This window comes from Phycodurus eques, chromosome 3, assembly GCF_024500275.1.
Source record: "Phycodurus eques isolate BA_2022a chromosome 3, UOR_Pequ_1.1, whole genome shotgun sequence".
NCBI lineage: Eukaryota > Metazoa > Chordata > Actinopteri > Syngnathiformes > Syngnathidae > Phycodurus > Phycodurus eques.
The window spans coordinates 6,651,730-6,668,196 of NC_084527.1; the positions used below are offsets into that span (position 1 = coordinate 6,651,730).

General features: G+C 41.8%; 1 protein-coding gene across 1 annotated transcript in view; it reads right to left on the minus strand.

The window, feature by feature from the left end:
- Positions 1–14,538, minus strand: part of ntrk2a (neurotrophic tyrosine kinase, receptor, type 2a) — a 74,206-nt gene extending 59,668 nt beyond the window's left edge. The window contains exons 1-7 of the mRNA XM_061671838.1: positions 13,956–14,538; positions 10,924–10,998; positions 9,168–9,239; positions 7,782–7,850; positions 7,405–7,553; positions 803–936; positions 126–258 (exon numbers count right to left, since the gene is read on the minus strand). Coding sequence (XP_061527822.1) covers positions 126–258; positions 803–936; positions 7,405–7,553; positions 7,782–7,850; positions 9,168–9,239; positions 10,924–10,998; positions 13,956–14,212 — 889 coding nt within the window. The 5' untranslated portion in view covers positions 14,213–14,538. The remainder of the gene's footprint in view (positions 1–125; positions 259–802; positions 937–7,404; positions 7,554–7,781; positions 7,851–9,167; positions 9,240–10,923; positions 10,999–13,955) is intronic.
- Between the last annotated feature and the right edge of the window lie 1,929 nt (positions 14,539–16,467).

Genomic DNA, 16,467 nt, shown 5'->3' on the forward strand with positions numbered 1-16,467 from the left:
ACACACACACACACACAAAGACTTAACGCGAGCAAAGCATTAAAAGCAAATAAGGTCTATTTTGTCCGGCTCCGCGTGAACAGCTTTCATCTAAATTGGATTTTTGCAAAAAAGGGCAAACGTACACAGTATGTCCAACAGCAGCGAGGCCTCTTTCTCGCCGACGATGTTCTCTGCAGTGCAGCTGATCTTGCTGTTATGGTCCAACGATGACAAGTTGGACAAGTGTAGCACAGAGCTCTGGCCCGATCTCTCGATCTGCGGACAGAATTTAGCGTGAGCGGATTTGAGTAAAAGTCGGTGCTCTGAATAGCCTTCTTCACTGCACTACTGACAATACTGCTGGCTTCATTCCTGCATTCATATGCAGTATTGTCAAGCCATGTGGTCCCCGCATACAATGCTGCCGACTACTCTTGCCGCATTTGTTCACATTCATCTCTGCATATATAGGATGTATAATATAGTATTCTGTGAAGTTTTAAGCATAATCATGATTTTCTCGATACAATTCCTTCAAAGGCCCCTTCGATAGTCTTCTTCAATTATGCTTCAAACAACACCCCAAATGCAAATATTATCAGTCCATCAGACAAGCTCAAGCGCTACAAAAGTGTATAGCTAACCCTTCGAAAAGACATTTTCAATTATTACCACAAGAGCGCCATTAATTTCCTAACCCCGAAACCATTATTTTGATTCAGTGACGATGACTCCATGCAGCGATGCTTTATTGCGCTCATTTCCATAACTTGTGGGATATATACAGTAAGTGTGTGCGTGTGTGTGTGTATATACGGACCTCATAGCTGGTGACGAGCGCCGTGTTCCAGATGAGGTCGGGCGAAGGCACACCCGAGGTGGCGCAGGACAGCTGCATGTTCTCGCCCTCCATGACGGTCACTTTGGACGACATCAGCGTCGCCATGGGAAGCTCTGAGTGAAGAAGCGATTGAGGAAAAGTGATTTAGTGCTGGAAGGAAACACCAATTTTCTTTTCTCTCCCATTGAAACACTTTGCACATAAACACACACACACACACACACACACACACAGAGAGAGAGAGTCAAAAGAAAGACCTTGGATTCAAACTCGGTGCCCTCGCCTTTCATGTGTGCACGCTCACCTCAATTCCACACACACAAAGAAACACAGAGAAGCGGTTACACTCATTAGCGATGGAAGACTCCAGCACGCAGACTGCTAATAAACTGATTAGACACAGTTCCCTTTGTGTGTGTGTGTGTGCGCGCGCGCGGGTGTGCACGTAAACAGGAATAATCAGGTGACCTGTGACTGACAAAAATCAGCTCATCAGACAAGACCAGACAACAGAAAGAAAGAAAAAAAACACATTTTTAAAAATCACTTTTTAGTAACCAGTGCAAACAAGGCACGATATATGTTGCCTTGTCCTCATGTTAGTAGCTTTGCTTATTTGTCTGCAAGACATTTGAGATTTGCTACATAGATTCAAAGAGGCGTTTGTCGTTTTGCCAAGTGCAACCAAGGCAAATATGTTACCGTTGTTGTATATTGCGTTGATTTTATTTTTGGGCTTTTGACTCTCTTACAGTCACATACCAGCACCAAAATATTTCAAATTCAATGTATATATCATTTGGCCTTTTTTTTTGTTTGTTTTCCAACCAATGTGTCAAGGTCTGAGGGAAATCTTGAGTTCCTTGCAAGGTTAAACTGTAAAAAGAAATGAATAATAATTTTAACTGAACTTTTTCTTCATCCCGTCATCTTCATACTTAGTAAGCATACAGAGCATTCCAGCTCCTGATGTGTACTCTCGTGTTCTGCAATCGTGTCAATGTGCCCTCACATCAAGGTGCAAAATAAGTGGCTTGAAAATGCCAGAAATATTTATGATAACAAAAAAGTCTATTGTACAAGTCTGGCATGTACAGTACTATAATTCTACTATAGTAACTATTAACGAAACACATTAACGCTAAGTATTTCGATCAGTGCCATATAAATGGTACCTTAATAAAAATGTTTTCCAAGCTGCTTGTCGATGTTTAAATCCTAATCAGGTAATGAAAGTTAGGCCTGGCTTATTAGTTATTTAAGACCACATCAAAATAAAGAGACAGTCCTCGCAGGCCTTACGTCAGTCAGCCAGAGGAGATGGCGAGGCGTTGACAGCAAGTGCACATTAAACTGGACAGATTTCTTATCAAGTCCTTTTGTCCGTCGGCCTGTCACCAAGGCAACCCACTTATCACCACGGCAACCCGTTCAATCACCACCAGAGACATTAAAAAGACAATCGCTTCCGCGATGCCAGCTGCTGCGTTACAAGCGCATATCTTCTGAGCCATCCTATCAAACACACTTTGTCCAATTAAAGTGTCTATACACCTAAACATGAGGCCGATTGTACGGTAACGTGATGATTCTGCAGGGAAATTATTTCCACGCTCAGCTTTTGGTGGTGAAACCAGCCTTGACATTTGGTGACTGCAATCCTTCGGGACGTGATCAGAAGGAAGGAAGCGCTAATTAGCATTGGCGGCGCAGCTCGTGACTATTTTGCGCGCATCTCCAGTTTGGCTCGGTTACAGCCTGCGTGTAAACATCTGGAAAAGTCACACAGCCCAGGCCTCACTCACAAAATACACTGCAAATGCAAAGTTTTCCCATGGTTTTTCTTATTTACTGCATTGTAAATTCTATGCATACCAAAGTTGTCGTCACAGCTGCAACTGGGGGGGGTCGCCACCCCACTTGCAAAAATGCAAGTGGGCGATAACTCCAGTCAGTCTGCACCTTTATCGGCACCAACATTTAATGGATACTAATAACCGACCAACTTTTTAACTAACTAACTAAGTCCTGCTATTCTGTGGGGATATTTTTGAAAATAGTGGCCATTTATTTCCTCAACTGCAGATGGGGGAGGAGTCTATTTTTGGATTCATATTACAACCGATGTCCTGTGAAAGCGTCGTTTTACCGGTAAACGTCATTTTAAAAAGGGACTGTTACGGCGAAACGAGGCGAGTGGGCAGAACAAAAACCAGTACTGAAGAGGTAGCTTGTTCAGGCTCTTTAATGCGCCGGCGAAACCAACATCTGTGCTGCTGTTTTGGTGAGCAACATAACTCAAAAGGGCTCAGCAGTAATATCTATGTGAACAATACTCAAATAACCACATGATACTACGTGACGGAAAAAGAGAGGAACCTATGTAATGGAGGTGTACATTTTCTTGGAGTGGATCACAATCCGCTGTTTTGGTTAGCAACAGACTTCAAATGGGCTGAACAGCAGTTAACTTCTTAATGTCATGTCGTGAGCTGATTATAAGAGATTGACAGGTGACTAATTGGGGCGACAAAACCGTCATCAATGTTTACATGCTTTGGTATGTGCTGCCGTTTTGGCTAGCAAATGAGCTCAAATGGGCTCAGTGTATGAACAAGGGCGTCTATGGAATCATAAGATTTACTATACGTTTGTTTTTCCCCAAGGGGAAAAAGGGAGGCGTAAGAAGATTGTGGGATGGTGTATTTGCAGAAATTCATATCACTCTTTATATTATCTGAAAGCTGCAATGGGACTCATGGGTCCACATTGTTCATTCCATTGTAAATTTGCTTCATTGAACCTAATTTGGCTTCATAAGTATGTTGGCATGTTTAAGGGTCAGTCGGCCTTCTGTTTGACAGCACCCATATAGTTTGACTTGAGGTCATTACTCTTAAAAGACTTGAAATGAAACATTCGCTTTAATAACATCCCCATTGATCATTGTACCTGGTATTTGTACCTCCCTCCCCCCTTTTTGTTCAACCCGCACGATTAAAAAAAAAAAGCGAGTCATGACGGCGTTCGCATCCCGCTGGTTTAATTTACTCCTATTCAACCCGAGCGCTCTTTCCATTCAGATGGCAGCAATTCACCCAAAAGTACGAATGTGCTCTGTCGACACTGGAGCCATCTGGTCTCCTCAGCGGCTTGGTTCAGCCGTTTAGCTGCCTACATGTCTGCTATATCTCCGTACACAGCATATAGTAGGTGCACCGGGAGAATATTGTCTGCTTACACCTCAGACACTGCTACAAGTTGGAAAGGGGACCATTTTTGTGGAGTTTATCGACTCAGTTACAAATGGGAGGAGGCATCTTTTAGGGCGGAGGCCTTGCTTTCTTGGCGTATTGTAATGTATGTAAAGTGAAAGTGCAGTTTGAAATGATGATTATTATATAGAAATACAGTAAAATAGAACAAATAAACCACGTAGTGCAGCAAGGGCGCTAGTGGTTAGTGCATCTGCCTGACATTTCTGAGGTTCGGGGTTCTAATCTCTCTCTGTGTGGACTTTGCAGGTTCTCGCTGCCACGCTATAGAAAATGAAAAAAAAATAGATAGATGGAAATAGGGAGGCATCTATTCCGGGGAGGTTTTGATTTGTTTTAAGTGGGTGACTAATTGGGGCAAAGCATCTATTAAAGGGATGGAAACTATTTCCGAAAAGTATGGTAATAATGCAATTAATGTGCTTTGTTAGGTGTTCGTGTTTTGGTTAGCAACAAAGTGCAAATAGGCTCCAGAATACGGGGAAACCGCATCAATAAACTGAGCTCATTATACTTACATTTATTTTCTTTTTTTCCCCCCCGAGTGAGGTGTCTATATAAGGCAGGCGTTTGTTTGTTTTGTTAGTTTTTTTGTTTTGTTTTTGAATCCGATTAGGACCATGGAGCTAAAAGGTCTCGGCATCTACAAACTTGTATTTTTCATCCAATTTACGACTAAATTGTAAACTCGGAGAAATAGAGTAACTTTTATGACATGGATAGTACTGGCTTGGGCATTACGGTGCATTTGTGGTTACCCCGACTCCCTCATGGTCAGGAGATCCGGGTTTGAATCTTAGCTCTTATGGCTGGCCGCCATTTTCGGGGTATTTGATGGAAAATGGGAGATTTGGGCACATTTCCTACATAACTATGTCACATACCTGCATGTGACTCGCTTAAAACTGAATACTTAAGACCAAGACCATCTTCCTGCGATAGAATGCAGTCCATGTTTGAAGTATCCTTTGCACAACCGCCTTGGAAGCTTCTTTTGCTCTAGGTTTGCTTTTCCTTCTTGCAAGAACACTAAATCATCGTTAAGCTCATCCAGATCTACTAGGAAGCATTGAAGTATTTTTTAACTTTATAACAGTGTATATAATGAGGACAGGCGCGATAGGAAATGGATGGATGGTCTCGGCTTGTCTGTTCCCTGGTGGGAGTGCAGCACCAACCAGAGTGAGACATATGTGTGAGATCAGCGCAAGCCTGAGGGCACGGCCGCTGACAAGCGCACAGACGGACAACGGAACACGACAGACAAACAAAGGCTAACCGTCCAGCTGGACTTTTTCTAGTTCTCGGCGTAACCCCCGACAGCCTCGGGGCTCCGACCAGACCGTGCCCGCCTCCTCGTGTGTCCCGCGGCCAAAAAGGAGTGGAGCTGGGGTTCCCCCAATGCCAAACATAACCTCCGCTAATGGACAGAAGGAAGAAGGAGAGGATCAATAGGAATTATCAAGGACACCGTTAGCTTCCTGCAGACGGCGTTTGTGTTCTCTGCGTCCCGACTGCCCTGAGCAATCACTGACCATCTCACTCATTCCGCCATTAAAAGCCTCTTACGCCCGGGGCCTCTTGCTTTATTATGTATATTTATTTAGTCAGTTAGTTAATTGTTTGTTGTTTGTTTATATTATGCATTAAATCATTGCATTTTCCCATCTACATTTTTGCAAATTGGTATCAATACAGCGGAAAAGCTACTAGGCAGCATATTTGCATGGTATCCAGGAATTGCTATGAAATCCTACGGTCATGAGTCGCATCGCTCAGCGGTCGCACACAATTTTCTTTTCTTTTTTTGTGTAATTTTGATTATAAGTGGCATGGAAAATGGATGGATGGAATTTCATTTTTACATTTTTTTTAAAATGTACAAAGGTTTTTATAAATAATGTCTGTATTCAGTATTACATCGAAATCTTGGGGGGAGAAAAACACGCACGAGTCTCAAAAAGCGTTTACAACTTATCGAAGTTACTGTAGAATTATTATTTTTTTTTTTTTTTTAATGCTTGTTTCTTAACAGCACTGAGTTACTTTTACACTCGATTGACAGTTGAGAACATTTAAAACAAATTATGCCTTACGTTGAAATGTTACTGAAAACACTACCTGTACAGTTTTAGAATGACAACAGTTTGTAGTTATTTTCTTTTCACTTTTTCTCCCATGGGAACAATTGTTTTTAAATGCAAACCAATCAGAGGTGGAAGTACGCCAGCGGGTCCGACCAGGCCCAGCTGTAACGGAAGCCCGTTTATGAACAGTGTCTAAAATAGAGCCATTCATGAAAAATTCATCGTGTTGGTATAAAGGAGCCAAAGAAACAGTGTGCCAATTAAATGCAGACGTTTATATACTCCAGCGTGATAAGTACACAAGGAGGGTTTGTGGTCTGCGGCAGGCCGGCATGGTGCTTAAGGTGACATTGCACTCGCTGGTATTGTAAATAACGATGTGCATCGCTGCGGGCTACCTTTTGTCAGCGTTCATCTAAATATTCTGGCTATTTTAATTTTAGGGCTTAAATATCTTTCTTTGCCTAGATAACGTGTCATTCCTTCAGGGAATAAGAGACTTTGCACTTCTGCAATGCATTAATCCAAACCCAAAATTGAAAAAAAAAAAAATTTTTATCAATCAGGGATACATTTCCTCAAATGCTGTCCGTCCCTCAAATAGACAAGTAAACACCACCTCAAACAGACCATTTGAACTCCATCGCTGACCAAAACAGCGTCACCAGACGACAACGGTACACATGAGAAGACTTCACCACGTCATGTGGGTCTGCCTACTCGAATGCTGACGCCATTCGAAAAGCCAAAAACAGATGCACCAACCAACGCACAGAAACAAACCGTCTCTCAGAACAAGTCGAACCGCAAAAAAAGGAGGACGCGAAATTGATACGCAATGTTTCAGTTCTGCCTAATCTGCATTAGTTAGTTAGTTAGTCTGCCACCCATTCAGTTCCTCAGTTTAAGTTATGAAGTTTGTTTGTTCATTAGTTTGTTCTTTGCTTGGGTGATATGTGAGTGAGTGAGTGAGTGAGTTAGTTAGTTTGTTTGTTAGGTAGTTAGTCAGTCAGTCAGTTTATCTGTACATTCATTCATTAGCTAGTCAGTCAGCATGACCATTTCTAAGTGTGTGTTTATTCATTTGTTTGCAAGTTAGTTTATTCCTTCCCTGGAAAATAATAGCGTGCAGTACATTATTTGCATTACTGCCACCTAAAGGACAGGGGTGTAACAGTTTTAGCGGTGTGTGAATGTGTGTGTGTGCGCGCGCCCTCACCACAGTTGGAGAGTCTAAGTCTGGACAGCGGGCTGCGTCCTCCGCCGTCCTCGATGCAGCGCAGCTCCTGGGTGTCCGCCTCCTCTCCCAGCCACAGCTTGATCCACATGTTCTCACAGGAACAGTGCAGTGGGTTTCCCGTCAGGATCCTACACACACACGCACGCACGCGCACGGACATTTAATGCAGACAGTAAAGGACAGCGAGAAGCAGAGCTAGACTAGAATGATGTAGGTTTTTTTTCTATGCAGTTTAAACAAGGACACAGTAGGGCCAACTTGCATTAACCTACATCTAAGGGCATAATTATATTACATAAAACATCAGTTTCCCCTTAATAGCCATTCTGTATAGACAAAGCCATGAATCGACTCACATGTAAGAGATGTTGAGGTGTCGGAATAAGGTCCAGGACAGCGATGACAGGTTGTTATCTTTCAGATTCCTGCCAATCAAAGGATGATATTGTTTGAATTGTCACAAAGAAAAAAATCATAAATTATTCATAGTGATAATGACGATCATTAGTTTGTGTAGTCTGGACCTGTACAGCTAATGAATGTTCCTCTAAAAGTAGCATTTTCGCAAACAGCATTGTGGAGCATCAGATTCTAGTGAAATGCTAATAATGTACGTGAAGCTAACTCGTTAACATCGTGATAAGACTAACGCACGCTTCAATACAGCTGAGATTTCTTTGTGTGCCTCGATCAGTGCTGCTTTTTTTGGTTAGCAACAGAGTTCGGATGTTCTCATCTGTTAACTCTAAACTCTTTCAGTTACTAAAAAATGTTTTCCCCTCATGGAACAGGAGAACCACCTATCTGCAATGCTAATAAATCGCATATTTTGAAGGTAAGTTTGCTAGCATCGGTTGCTAGCTTACTCCCATGCTGACATGGTGTGGTGCTCACGCAATATAGACGAGTAAGATGAGTTGTGTGCTTGTGTGTTGATCCTTCTCCCATCACTACTGCTCTAAGGTCATTACCAAACATTGTAAATATGACTCAAATGTTAGAAATGAATGTTTAGTCAGAAACAGATATAATGGATGCCAACCCTCAGGATTGAGGGTTTTCTTGGTGTTGTTGTGGAGGACTCAAGTGCAGAGCTGCAGGAAGGCAAAGTAGGAGCCTTGTAAAGTCATTTAATTTATATTTTTAAAAAATAATAATAAATAAAAAAATTTTTAAAAAAGGCAAACGAGGATCATGGAAGCACACTAAATTTAATAAAGTCCAAAAATCTAAATTCAACATAACAAGGAAATAAAACACTCACCACTACATGAAACATGAGGGTACTGAGAAAACATGGCAAATGACGACAATGCACCAACACAGACTGCAAGAAAGCAGGGAACTAAATGCAAACAAACTGACGAGACAACGAGGCACACCTGGACTAGACACAAGTGGGTGGAGAGAGCTGATTGGTAGACACAAGGAACAGGGTTGATGAGAACAGGTGGAGAGGGGAAACCTGACGAGCGAAACACGAAATGAACATTCACAAGTGACTCAGGGGGAAAAAAAAGTTACATGAAACAAAAATGTTATCGAATCAAAACAAAGTCAACAAAAACACAGATTATGACACGAACGAGTTGGTGATAGCATGTCAGCGAGCGTCACTTGCTACCCCGTAAGCGTGCTTGCCGGTTGTTTCCTCATGTTTGCATTCTGCTCGTATTTAAAGCTGACATAAGAAACAAAAGGAAATTGTCAAAGAAAATAATCTGAGGTTTGTTTGTACTTACAGGTATTGTAATTTGACGTTGTTCTGAAAGGCCAACTTGGAGACGTACGTCAGCCTGCTGTTGGTCACCGTTCTGACACACACACAAACACACACATCGTATTCACCACACCAGTACACGAGTGACAAATAAAACAAATAATGCCTCTTTATCAGTATTTATGCGCTGTGACGTATTGTCACACAAATCAGAAGTCATGCCCCCCCACACACACGTACACACACGTACACACACACACACACACACACACTTTCCTGCTCGCTTGGAGACGCCCACTCAGACTTTGTCCAATCAGTGACTGTCCTTTTTGCCCTCCAGATCTTGTGACCAGCCAATGGTGCTGGAATTGTTTTTTGGTTTTTTTTACTGTACCTTTAACTGTTTTTTTTTTTTTGTTGTAACTGGATGTTCCTCTGCCTGGTTGCTTGGATTTTGGGATCTTATGTTAAGTTTAGCATAAGCACTGAAAATGTGAGTTACATTAGACACTTTTATTATGCTGATTACAACCTTTTTGTGTCATTGGATATTTGGATGTGATTATATTTACAGGAACAGGAACCGTTTCATTAGGAAGTGTCTTCCTATACAAAACTGGAATTGAACTGTATCATAAACGTGCTTGGCTGAGGCTCATTTTCAACATGCACGCTCACTTGTTATTTTATTAGGTCCACTGTTCCTGTGTTTTGTACCGCTACCTGTGCAACAAGATTTGTTGGTCTCGTTTTGGATCTAGACTAAATTGTCAGTTGCACAAGATCCTTTTGTCAGGGTTCTTCGTTGGTTGAGTTCTTCGTGAGTTCTTCGTTGAGTTCTTCGTTGTTCAGTTGGACTAATACCATTGATGACATAAAGTGACTGCATGTACAGGAGCAGCAAATTTGAATCTGCACTGTGTGTGTGTATGTGTGTGTGTGTGTATACGTGTGTGTGTATGTGTGTGTGTGTGTTTTCTGGATCCAAGAGACTCGTGACAAGTGCAGGGACAGGGACAGGAACAGCTTCAGTAGCATTCATATGCGAAATACATTTTTTTTCTTTTTCGTCTAGAAAAAAGTAATTGGAAAATATACTTTTGTGTTAAATGAGAAAATAACATTTAAAATGGACAATATAAATAATTAATAATATGTATAATGCGATTGGCTGGCGACCAGTTCAGGGTGTACCCCGCCTCTCGCCCGAAGATAGCTGGGATAGCCTCCAGCACGCCCGCGACCCACGTGAGGAGAAGGAGAAATGGATGGATAATATATATATAAAATATGTAAATAACACATTTAGAAATTATTAATAAAATATGAATTAATATAAATTAATCCAAATATTTAAAATAATGGATAAATACAAAATTAATAGTTTAAGTATGAAAGTATTTAATTATAATTTAAATAAAACTTTAAAACAGTGCAGAAAAGTAAATACTGTACATCCAAATAAAATACAGATGTTATCAAATATTTTTAAAAACAATCGTAAAAAATGAACCAGGACAAGTAAATAAATTGAATCTCAAATTAAAAATTAACTTCTAAAACTTGCAAGTCAAGTGAACTGTTCTGTAGTGCTTATCCTCTCTCAGGTCACAGGTGAGCTGCAGCCTATCCCAGGTGACTTTGGGCGAGAGGCGGGGTACACCGTGAACTATTACCAACTGTGCTAACCATCCGTCCAGCGTGCCACCCCAAGTGAACACTATTATAATATTTTCAGCATATTAGCGACATCCATTATGCTGTTGCGAGAGACTCACAGGTTTCTGAGGTTCTTGTAGTCGTGCAGGTCCTTGTCGTTGATGGACGAGAAGCTGCTCTGGTTGGCGATGTAGCTGTCGGGAGATACAAACAGCGTGTCAGGCTGCTGCCTTACTTGCTCGGGCAAGCAAACATTCCCGAGCGAGACAATGCGCCGCTGATAAAGGGCGTATAATTAGCAGTCAAAGTGTAAAAATGAGCGTAGGGAGGACATGCATACATCGGAGCACAAAGGGAAAGCATGTGCCTCTGCAAGGGCGCTTGTAGAGGAGGCTTTATCAGTACGATTGAGTGCATTTCGGGTGAGGTCAGACCCATAAACAAGGTCTTACTGTTGACACCTGAGAACACTCTGGAAGGATCAGTGTCGGAACATAAAGAAAATAAGCGTCCTTGTCCCTTTTATGTATTCATAAGGGCATGCGAATAGCATGCGCCTTCATTGAGAAAAACAACTCATTCTGATAGGATTGGAAAAGATGACTGAACGCGGTTATTGGATATGACTAAAAGTGACGAGATACAGTCACAGTCGAATAAAATCCAATCCAAGAGTTAGTATCACAAATTCTGCATTTGCAAAGAGTACATCGTTGCAAACCAGGCGACAAAACAGGCGATTCAATACCTGCCAGATGAGGTAGGTGTATGGTTGGAATGTTTGGGACCCCAAAACACTATTAGACAACAACAAACAGCATACCCCAGAGGATTGTGTCATGCATTCCCAAAAAAAAAAAAAAAAAAAAAAAGCACAAAAGCACAAATACAGCACAGATTCCAAAACAGTGGTGGGCAAGTTTTAAAATGGAATGACAATTTGGTACAACAACTAGGCATTTTTTTCCCCCCCAAGTGGGATTGGCTACATTGGCGATAAGAAGGAGTCACTGATGGTGTAGTGGTACACTCGCCTGACTTTGGTGCAGGCAGCGTGGGTTCAGTTCCCACTCAATGACGGTGTGAAAGTGAGTGCGAATGGTTGTCCGTGTCTATATGTGCCCTGCGACTGACTGGCGACCGGTTCAGGGTGTAGTCCGCCTTTCGCCCGAAGTCGGCTGTGATAGGCTCCAGTGTCCCGCGACCCTAACCAGGATAAGCGGTGTTGGAAATGGATGGATGGATGGATGGATGGTGATAAGAAGGCTTTTATCTTGTTGAAGGAGGTGCGTAGTTCAAAAGTTCGAGAAACACTGTTATTGATGACGACAGCATACCTCAAAACACCAGATTTTGATTCGCTAGCGCAAATTAGAGGATTCCCAAAGAGGTGCGTGAGAGTAATTGTGTAAATGTGGGCTGGGATGATCATTGCAAGGCTTTTTGTTTCTTTTTTCAGGAAAGAAAGAGGGTACGCTAACAGTGTCAGCACGGTGAAGTGCGTTCAAATGTTTGGGAACGGCGACACCTGATGTTGTCGTCCATTCCAATATGCATTTCGGCGAGCAGGCTGCAAGGGGTGCGCAAAATGAAATGTGAAGGTGGGCTGGTATCATAATAAACAACAATAATCTCCTTACCGCGAGTCGTTATATCGAGGAGAGGTCGAGATGGTGCGTGAGCAACAATATAATGACCGTTTATCATAACAACATACATGCTGTAGTTGCATTTTTATTTTTTTTTAACCTTAAAGTGTGATTTGCAAAATTGCAGATAAACTAAATTAAAATTTGCAAAATTGCAGATAAACTGTTAATTTATTTGTTTTGGTTTTTTTTTTGGTTTTTTTTTGGGACTTTCAAGATTTGTTTATTTTTTTTTCACTTCACCATTGCGGGTACAACTACCGCACTCATCGACTGCGGCAATGCATGGTGGGTAAAAAAAAAAATAAAAAAATTTCGGGATGTCATTCGAGTGCAACTGTTTTACCGAATGTTGTGGTTATGATATGATTCATAACCGGGGCAATTAAGGACACTATGATGATGTATATCATTGACAGCCTGTTGCCTGCTTGCACAGCCAACTGATATGATTTGCACTGATGTAAAGATAACAGCAGCTATAAAACACGCCGCTCGGGTTTTTGATCGGTTTGCAACCAGATTTCAGCGAGGTTAATCTGACTTTATTAGAACGTATTGGTTGCGTGTGGTTAGAATGTGTTAAACTAACATATTTTTCTATTATTTTCAAGGAGAAGAGGGGGAAATGATGCCAGTTTACCGTATTTTATTCATACATGATCAAATTATGTTGTTGTTGTTTTTTTAAAGTGGAGTAGTAGAGTTTGAAAGTTCAAAATTGTATATTTCATTGTTACGATACTTAAAATAAATATTCTCATCATAAATATAATAGATATTCAAATCCAAGTTTGCATTTAAAAAAAATTAAGAAATCAATAAAAACCAAAAAGTAATAAGTACAGCCAATCAGCATTGATAACAGAAAGTTTATCTCGCGCCAAGTCAGATACTGGCAGCCAATCTCCGCTTGAGACGCTCTCGCCAGTTTACACAAGCTTTTATTGTTGTCCTATTGAGTTATCTTTTTTTTTTTTTTTTTTAATAAATGATCGCTTTTTACTCTCTTGCCCTGTCAAATTGTTCACCATCATCTCTACAGGTGCGCTTTATAAATAGACAATCACGGCCATCCAGTGTCTGTGCTAATATTTGGACAGCACACACTGCATGGCTCCTGTCCATTAATATGAATAAATTCGATTTTTCTATAGCGATCGTCCTCACCCTGGACTGGTCGCCTGCCGATCGCAGGACGCATATAGACAAACACTTCGCATGCACCCCAGTGGACAATGAAGTCTCCAGTTTCCAATGCACTCAATGAAAAATGCTTTAAATGACCATGAGCCTTACATATGCAAAGTTGACTCCTTGTAACATGCCTTTTAATGCATATAGATGCTTCTGAAATAGATTTAAACGCGTGTTTCAATCTTGATAATGAATGCAGATGTTAACCGCAGACGTCAGCTGCCAAGCGGAGGAGACGATGACGGGATTCGGAAGCGTGCGGACGAAGTGGAAAATAAAAAAAGAGGAAAGAAAAGCTGACATACATGTCTGTGATGTTCTCCATCTCAGCCTCGCTCTGCAGGATGGGGAAGGCGCCGATGCCCCTCTCCGGGTCCACGCAGGAGATTCTGGTGTTGGTGCAGGCGCAGGAGGACTGGCATGCCTCGGTGGGCAGCCACGGGTCCCCGGAGCCCACCGCCAGCCCCAGCAGGGCCAGCCACAAGCACACCATCCGGCCCTTAAAGATCCACCGGGCCGACGGCGACCGAAGAGCCCCGCTGCCGGCTGTCTGCGCGCTCATGTCGGGTTACGAATCTCAGCCGAGGCGCGCCGCGCAGCCCCCACCGCGCCCCGCGCCCAGGTCGGCTGTAAGGATGATGAGTGCAGCCAGGCAAGGGGAAGGGGCGGCGGGGGGGCGGGGGGGGGGTGGCTCAGGGGTCAATTACAAACACACACAGAAAACCAAAAAAATGAAATGAAATCCTCGATGGGAGGTGTACAGGCAGGCTAGACAAGGTGTGAAAAACAAGAAAATTGCCCAATTTGCTCCTTTGATCCCCACACATACACACGCACACACACACAGCCTGTGAAATCCTCCTTCAGTGCAGCTGAAATCAAACTGACACACTCAGTGCATTGTGTGCCAAGAAGACTCTCGACTCTCTCCCCTCTGTCTACTCGAGCCCCCCCCCCCCCCCCCCCCCCTCCGCCCGCCCCAACCCCCAACCTCCCATGATTGGATGGATGGATGGATGAAGCCACAAGGCAGCTGACGTCACAGCCAGCATGCACTCGCTCCTTCATGGTTGTCCAGCCTGCAGGTGAAGGCGTTCCCACAAAACCTATTTCGACCTACTCATCTATTTCGTCAAAGACAAACATAATTGCCACCCCCAAAGCAAATGTTTGGTGGCAAAAAAAAACAAAAAACAATAATACAAATTTCCCACTAATGCAAAAAATGCTGTATTTTCTAACATGTATCTTGTATTTGGGCGTCGCAAAAAAATCTGAAATCATCTTTCACCATTGAAATGAATGGAAAGGCCGATAATCCTTTCCATTATATATGTATATATATAAAACAAGGAAAAATAACACAACAGAAAAACATAGAGTAATGAAATACTTCAATTGAATGAAAATAATCCGTTTTTTGGTCACATTTTTTGCTTCAGTTCAATGGACAGTGTGCTGCTCCTTCTCCTGGCGGGCGTGCGTGGCCACCTGGGGGCGGGATAATACAGATATTGATATCATAGATAATAGATGAAGTAGGCGGTCACAGCTGTTCAGTCAGCCGCAGTAATACTAGTTCTTCGCATATACAGTAAACACTATGTGCGTATTGTCATATTGTCTGTCTAGAAGCACTGCTCCACCGTTCAAATATCCAATGCTTAAAAGATTATAACACCACGACACAAATGTTACACATTAGCCCGTCTATGGCGTTTTCCATTGTTTGTCAGCAACATGCTAAACGGACTTTACTAAGTCAAGGTTAGGTGATTGTTTTAAAGTTCCCCTTCCATCATAAGCATTTTTTCCGCTACTGTTTTATTCACAACATCGGACAAAATGTGTCTGTCACATGGTTTAAGGTTGACGTCTATGCCGTTTGTCGTTTGAGAGCGAAAGCCTCTGAACACCAAAACGGCTTGCAAATGACAGGATTTGAAATTGCCGACAGTGTGACGTAGTTTGGGTAATTACGTTCATATATTCGTATATTACACCTGATACCCGCCCACTCAACTCAAATTTAAACGACCGAGTCTCAGCCGCTGACAAGCCATAAAAATACACTCTATAAAATATACACATGTTCTGTTTTCCAACAATACTTAACTATGTGTATGTATGTATATATATATATAAATATATATATATATATATATATATATACATATATTTATTTATTTGTTTTTGTTTGTTTGTTTTTTAAATATGACTGTGGTGCGGTGGATGAATTCATCGTCGCGAACGCGGTCATGTTCAGCGGGTCGTCTCGCCGTGCTGTGAGAAACCGACGGGATCATGGAATTTGCCATGGAAGACGCTAGTGATTGCTACAAACGCCATTTTGAGCCCAAAATGTGCTTTACGAAAAATACCAAATTTTGCAACAAAATGCTGTATTTTGTTAAAAAAAATAATAATAATTCGCCAAGCAAAATGTTTTATTTTGTCACGTATCAGCAATAATTTGCCGCCAAAGTCAGTATTTCGCCACAAAAATGGTGCAATATGCAACAGAATGTTGTATTTTGCCACAAAGAAAACACAAAATGCTGCCATAGATGCTGCGTTTTATTATAAAAATGCTATATTTTGCTACAAAATGCTGTATATTGGAATGTTGCCATACAATGCTGTATCACAACACAAAATGATCATTTTGCCAGAAGCTCCGATTGATTGCCACAAAATGCTCAATTTAGCCACCAAAATGTTATACTACGGCACATAAGTACTGTATTTTGCCATTAAAAACATTATTTCCTTGCTCTCAGTCTGCTCTCTTCTTCTCTTCCCCTGTGGGTGGATTCC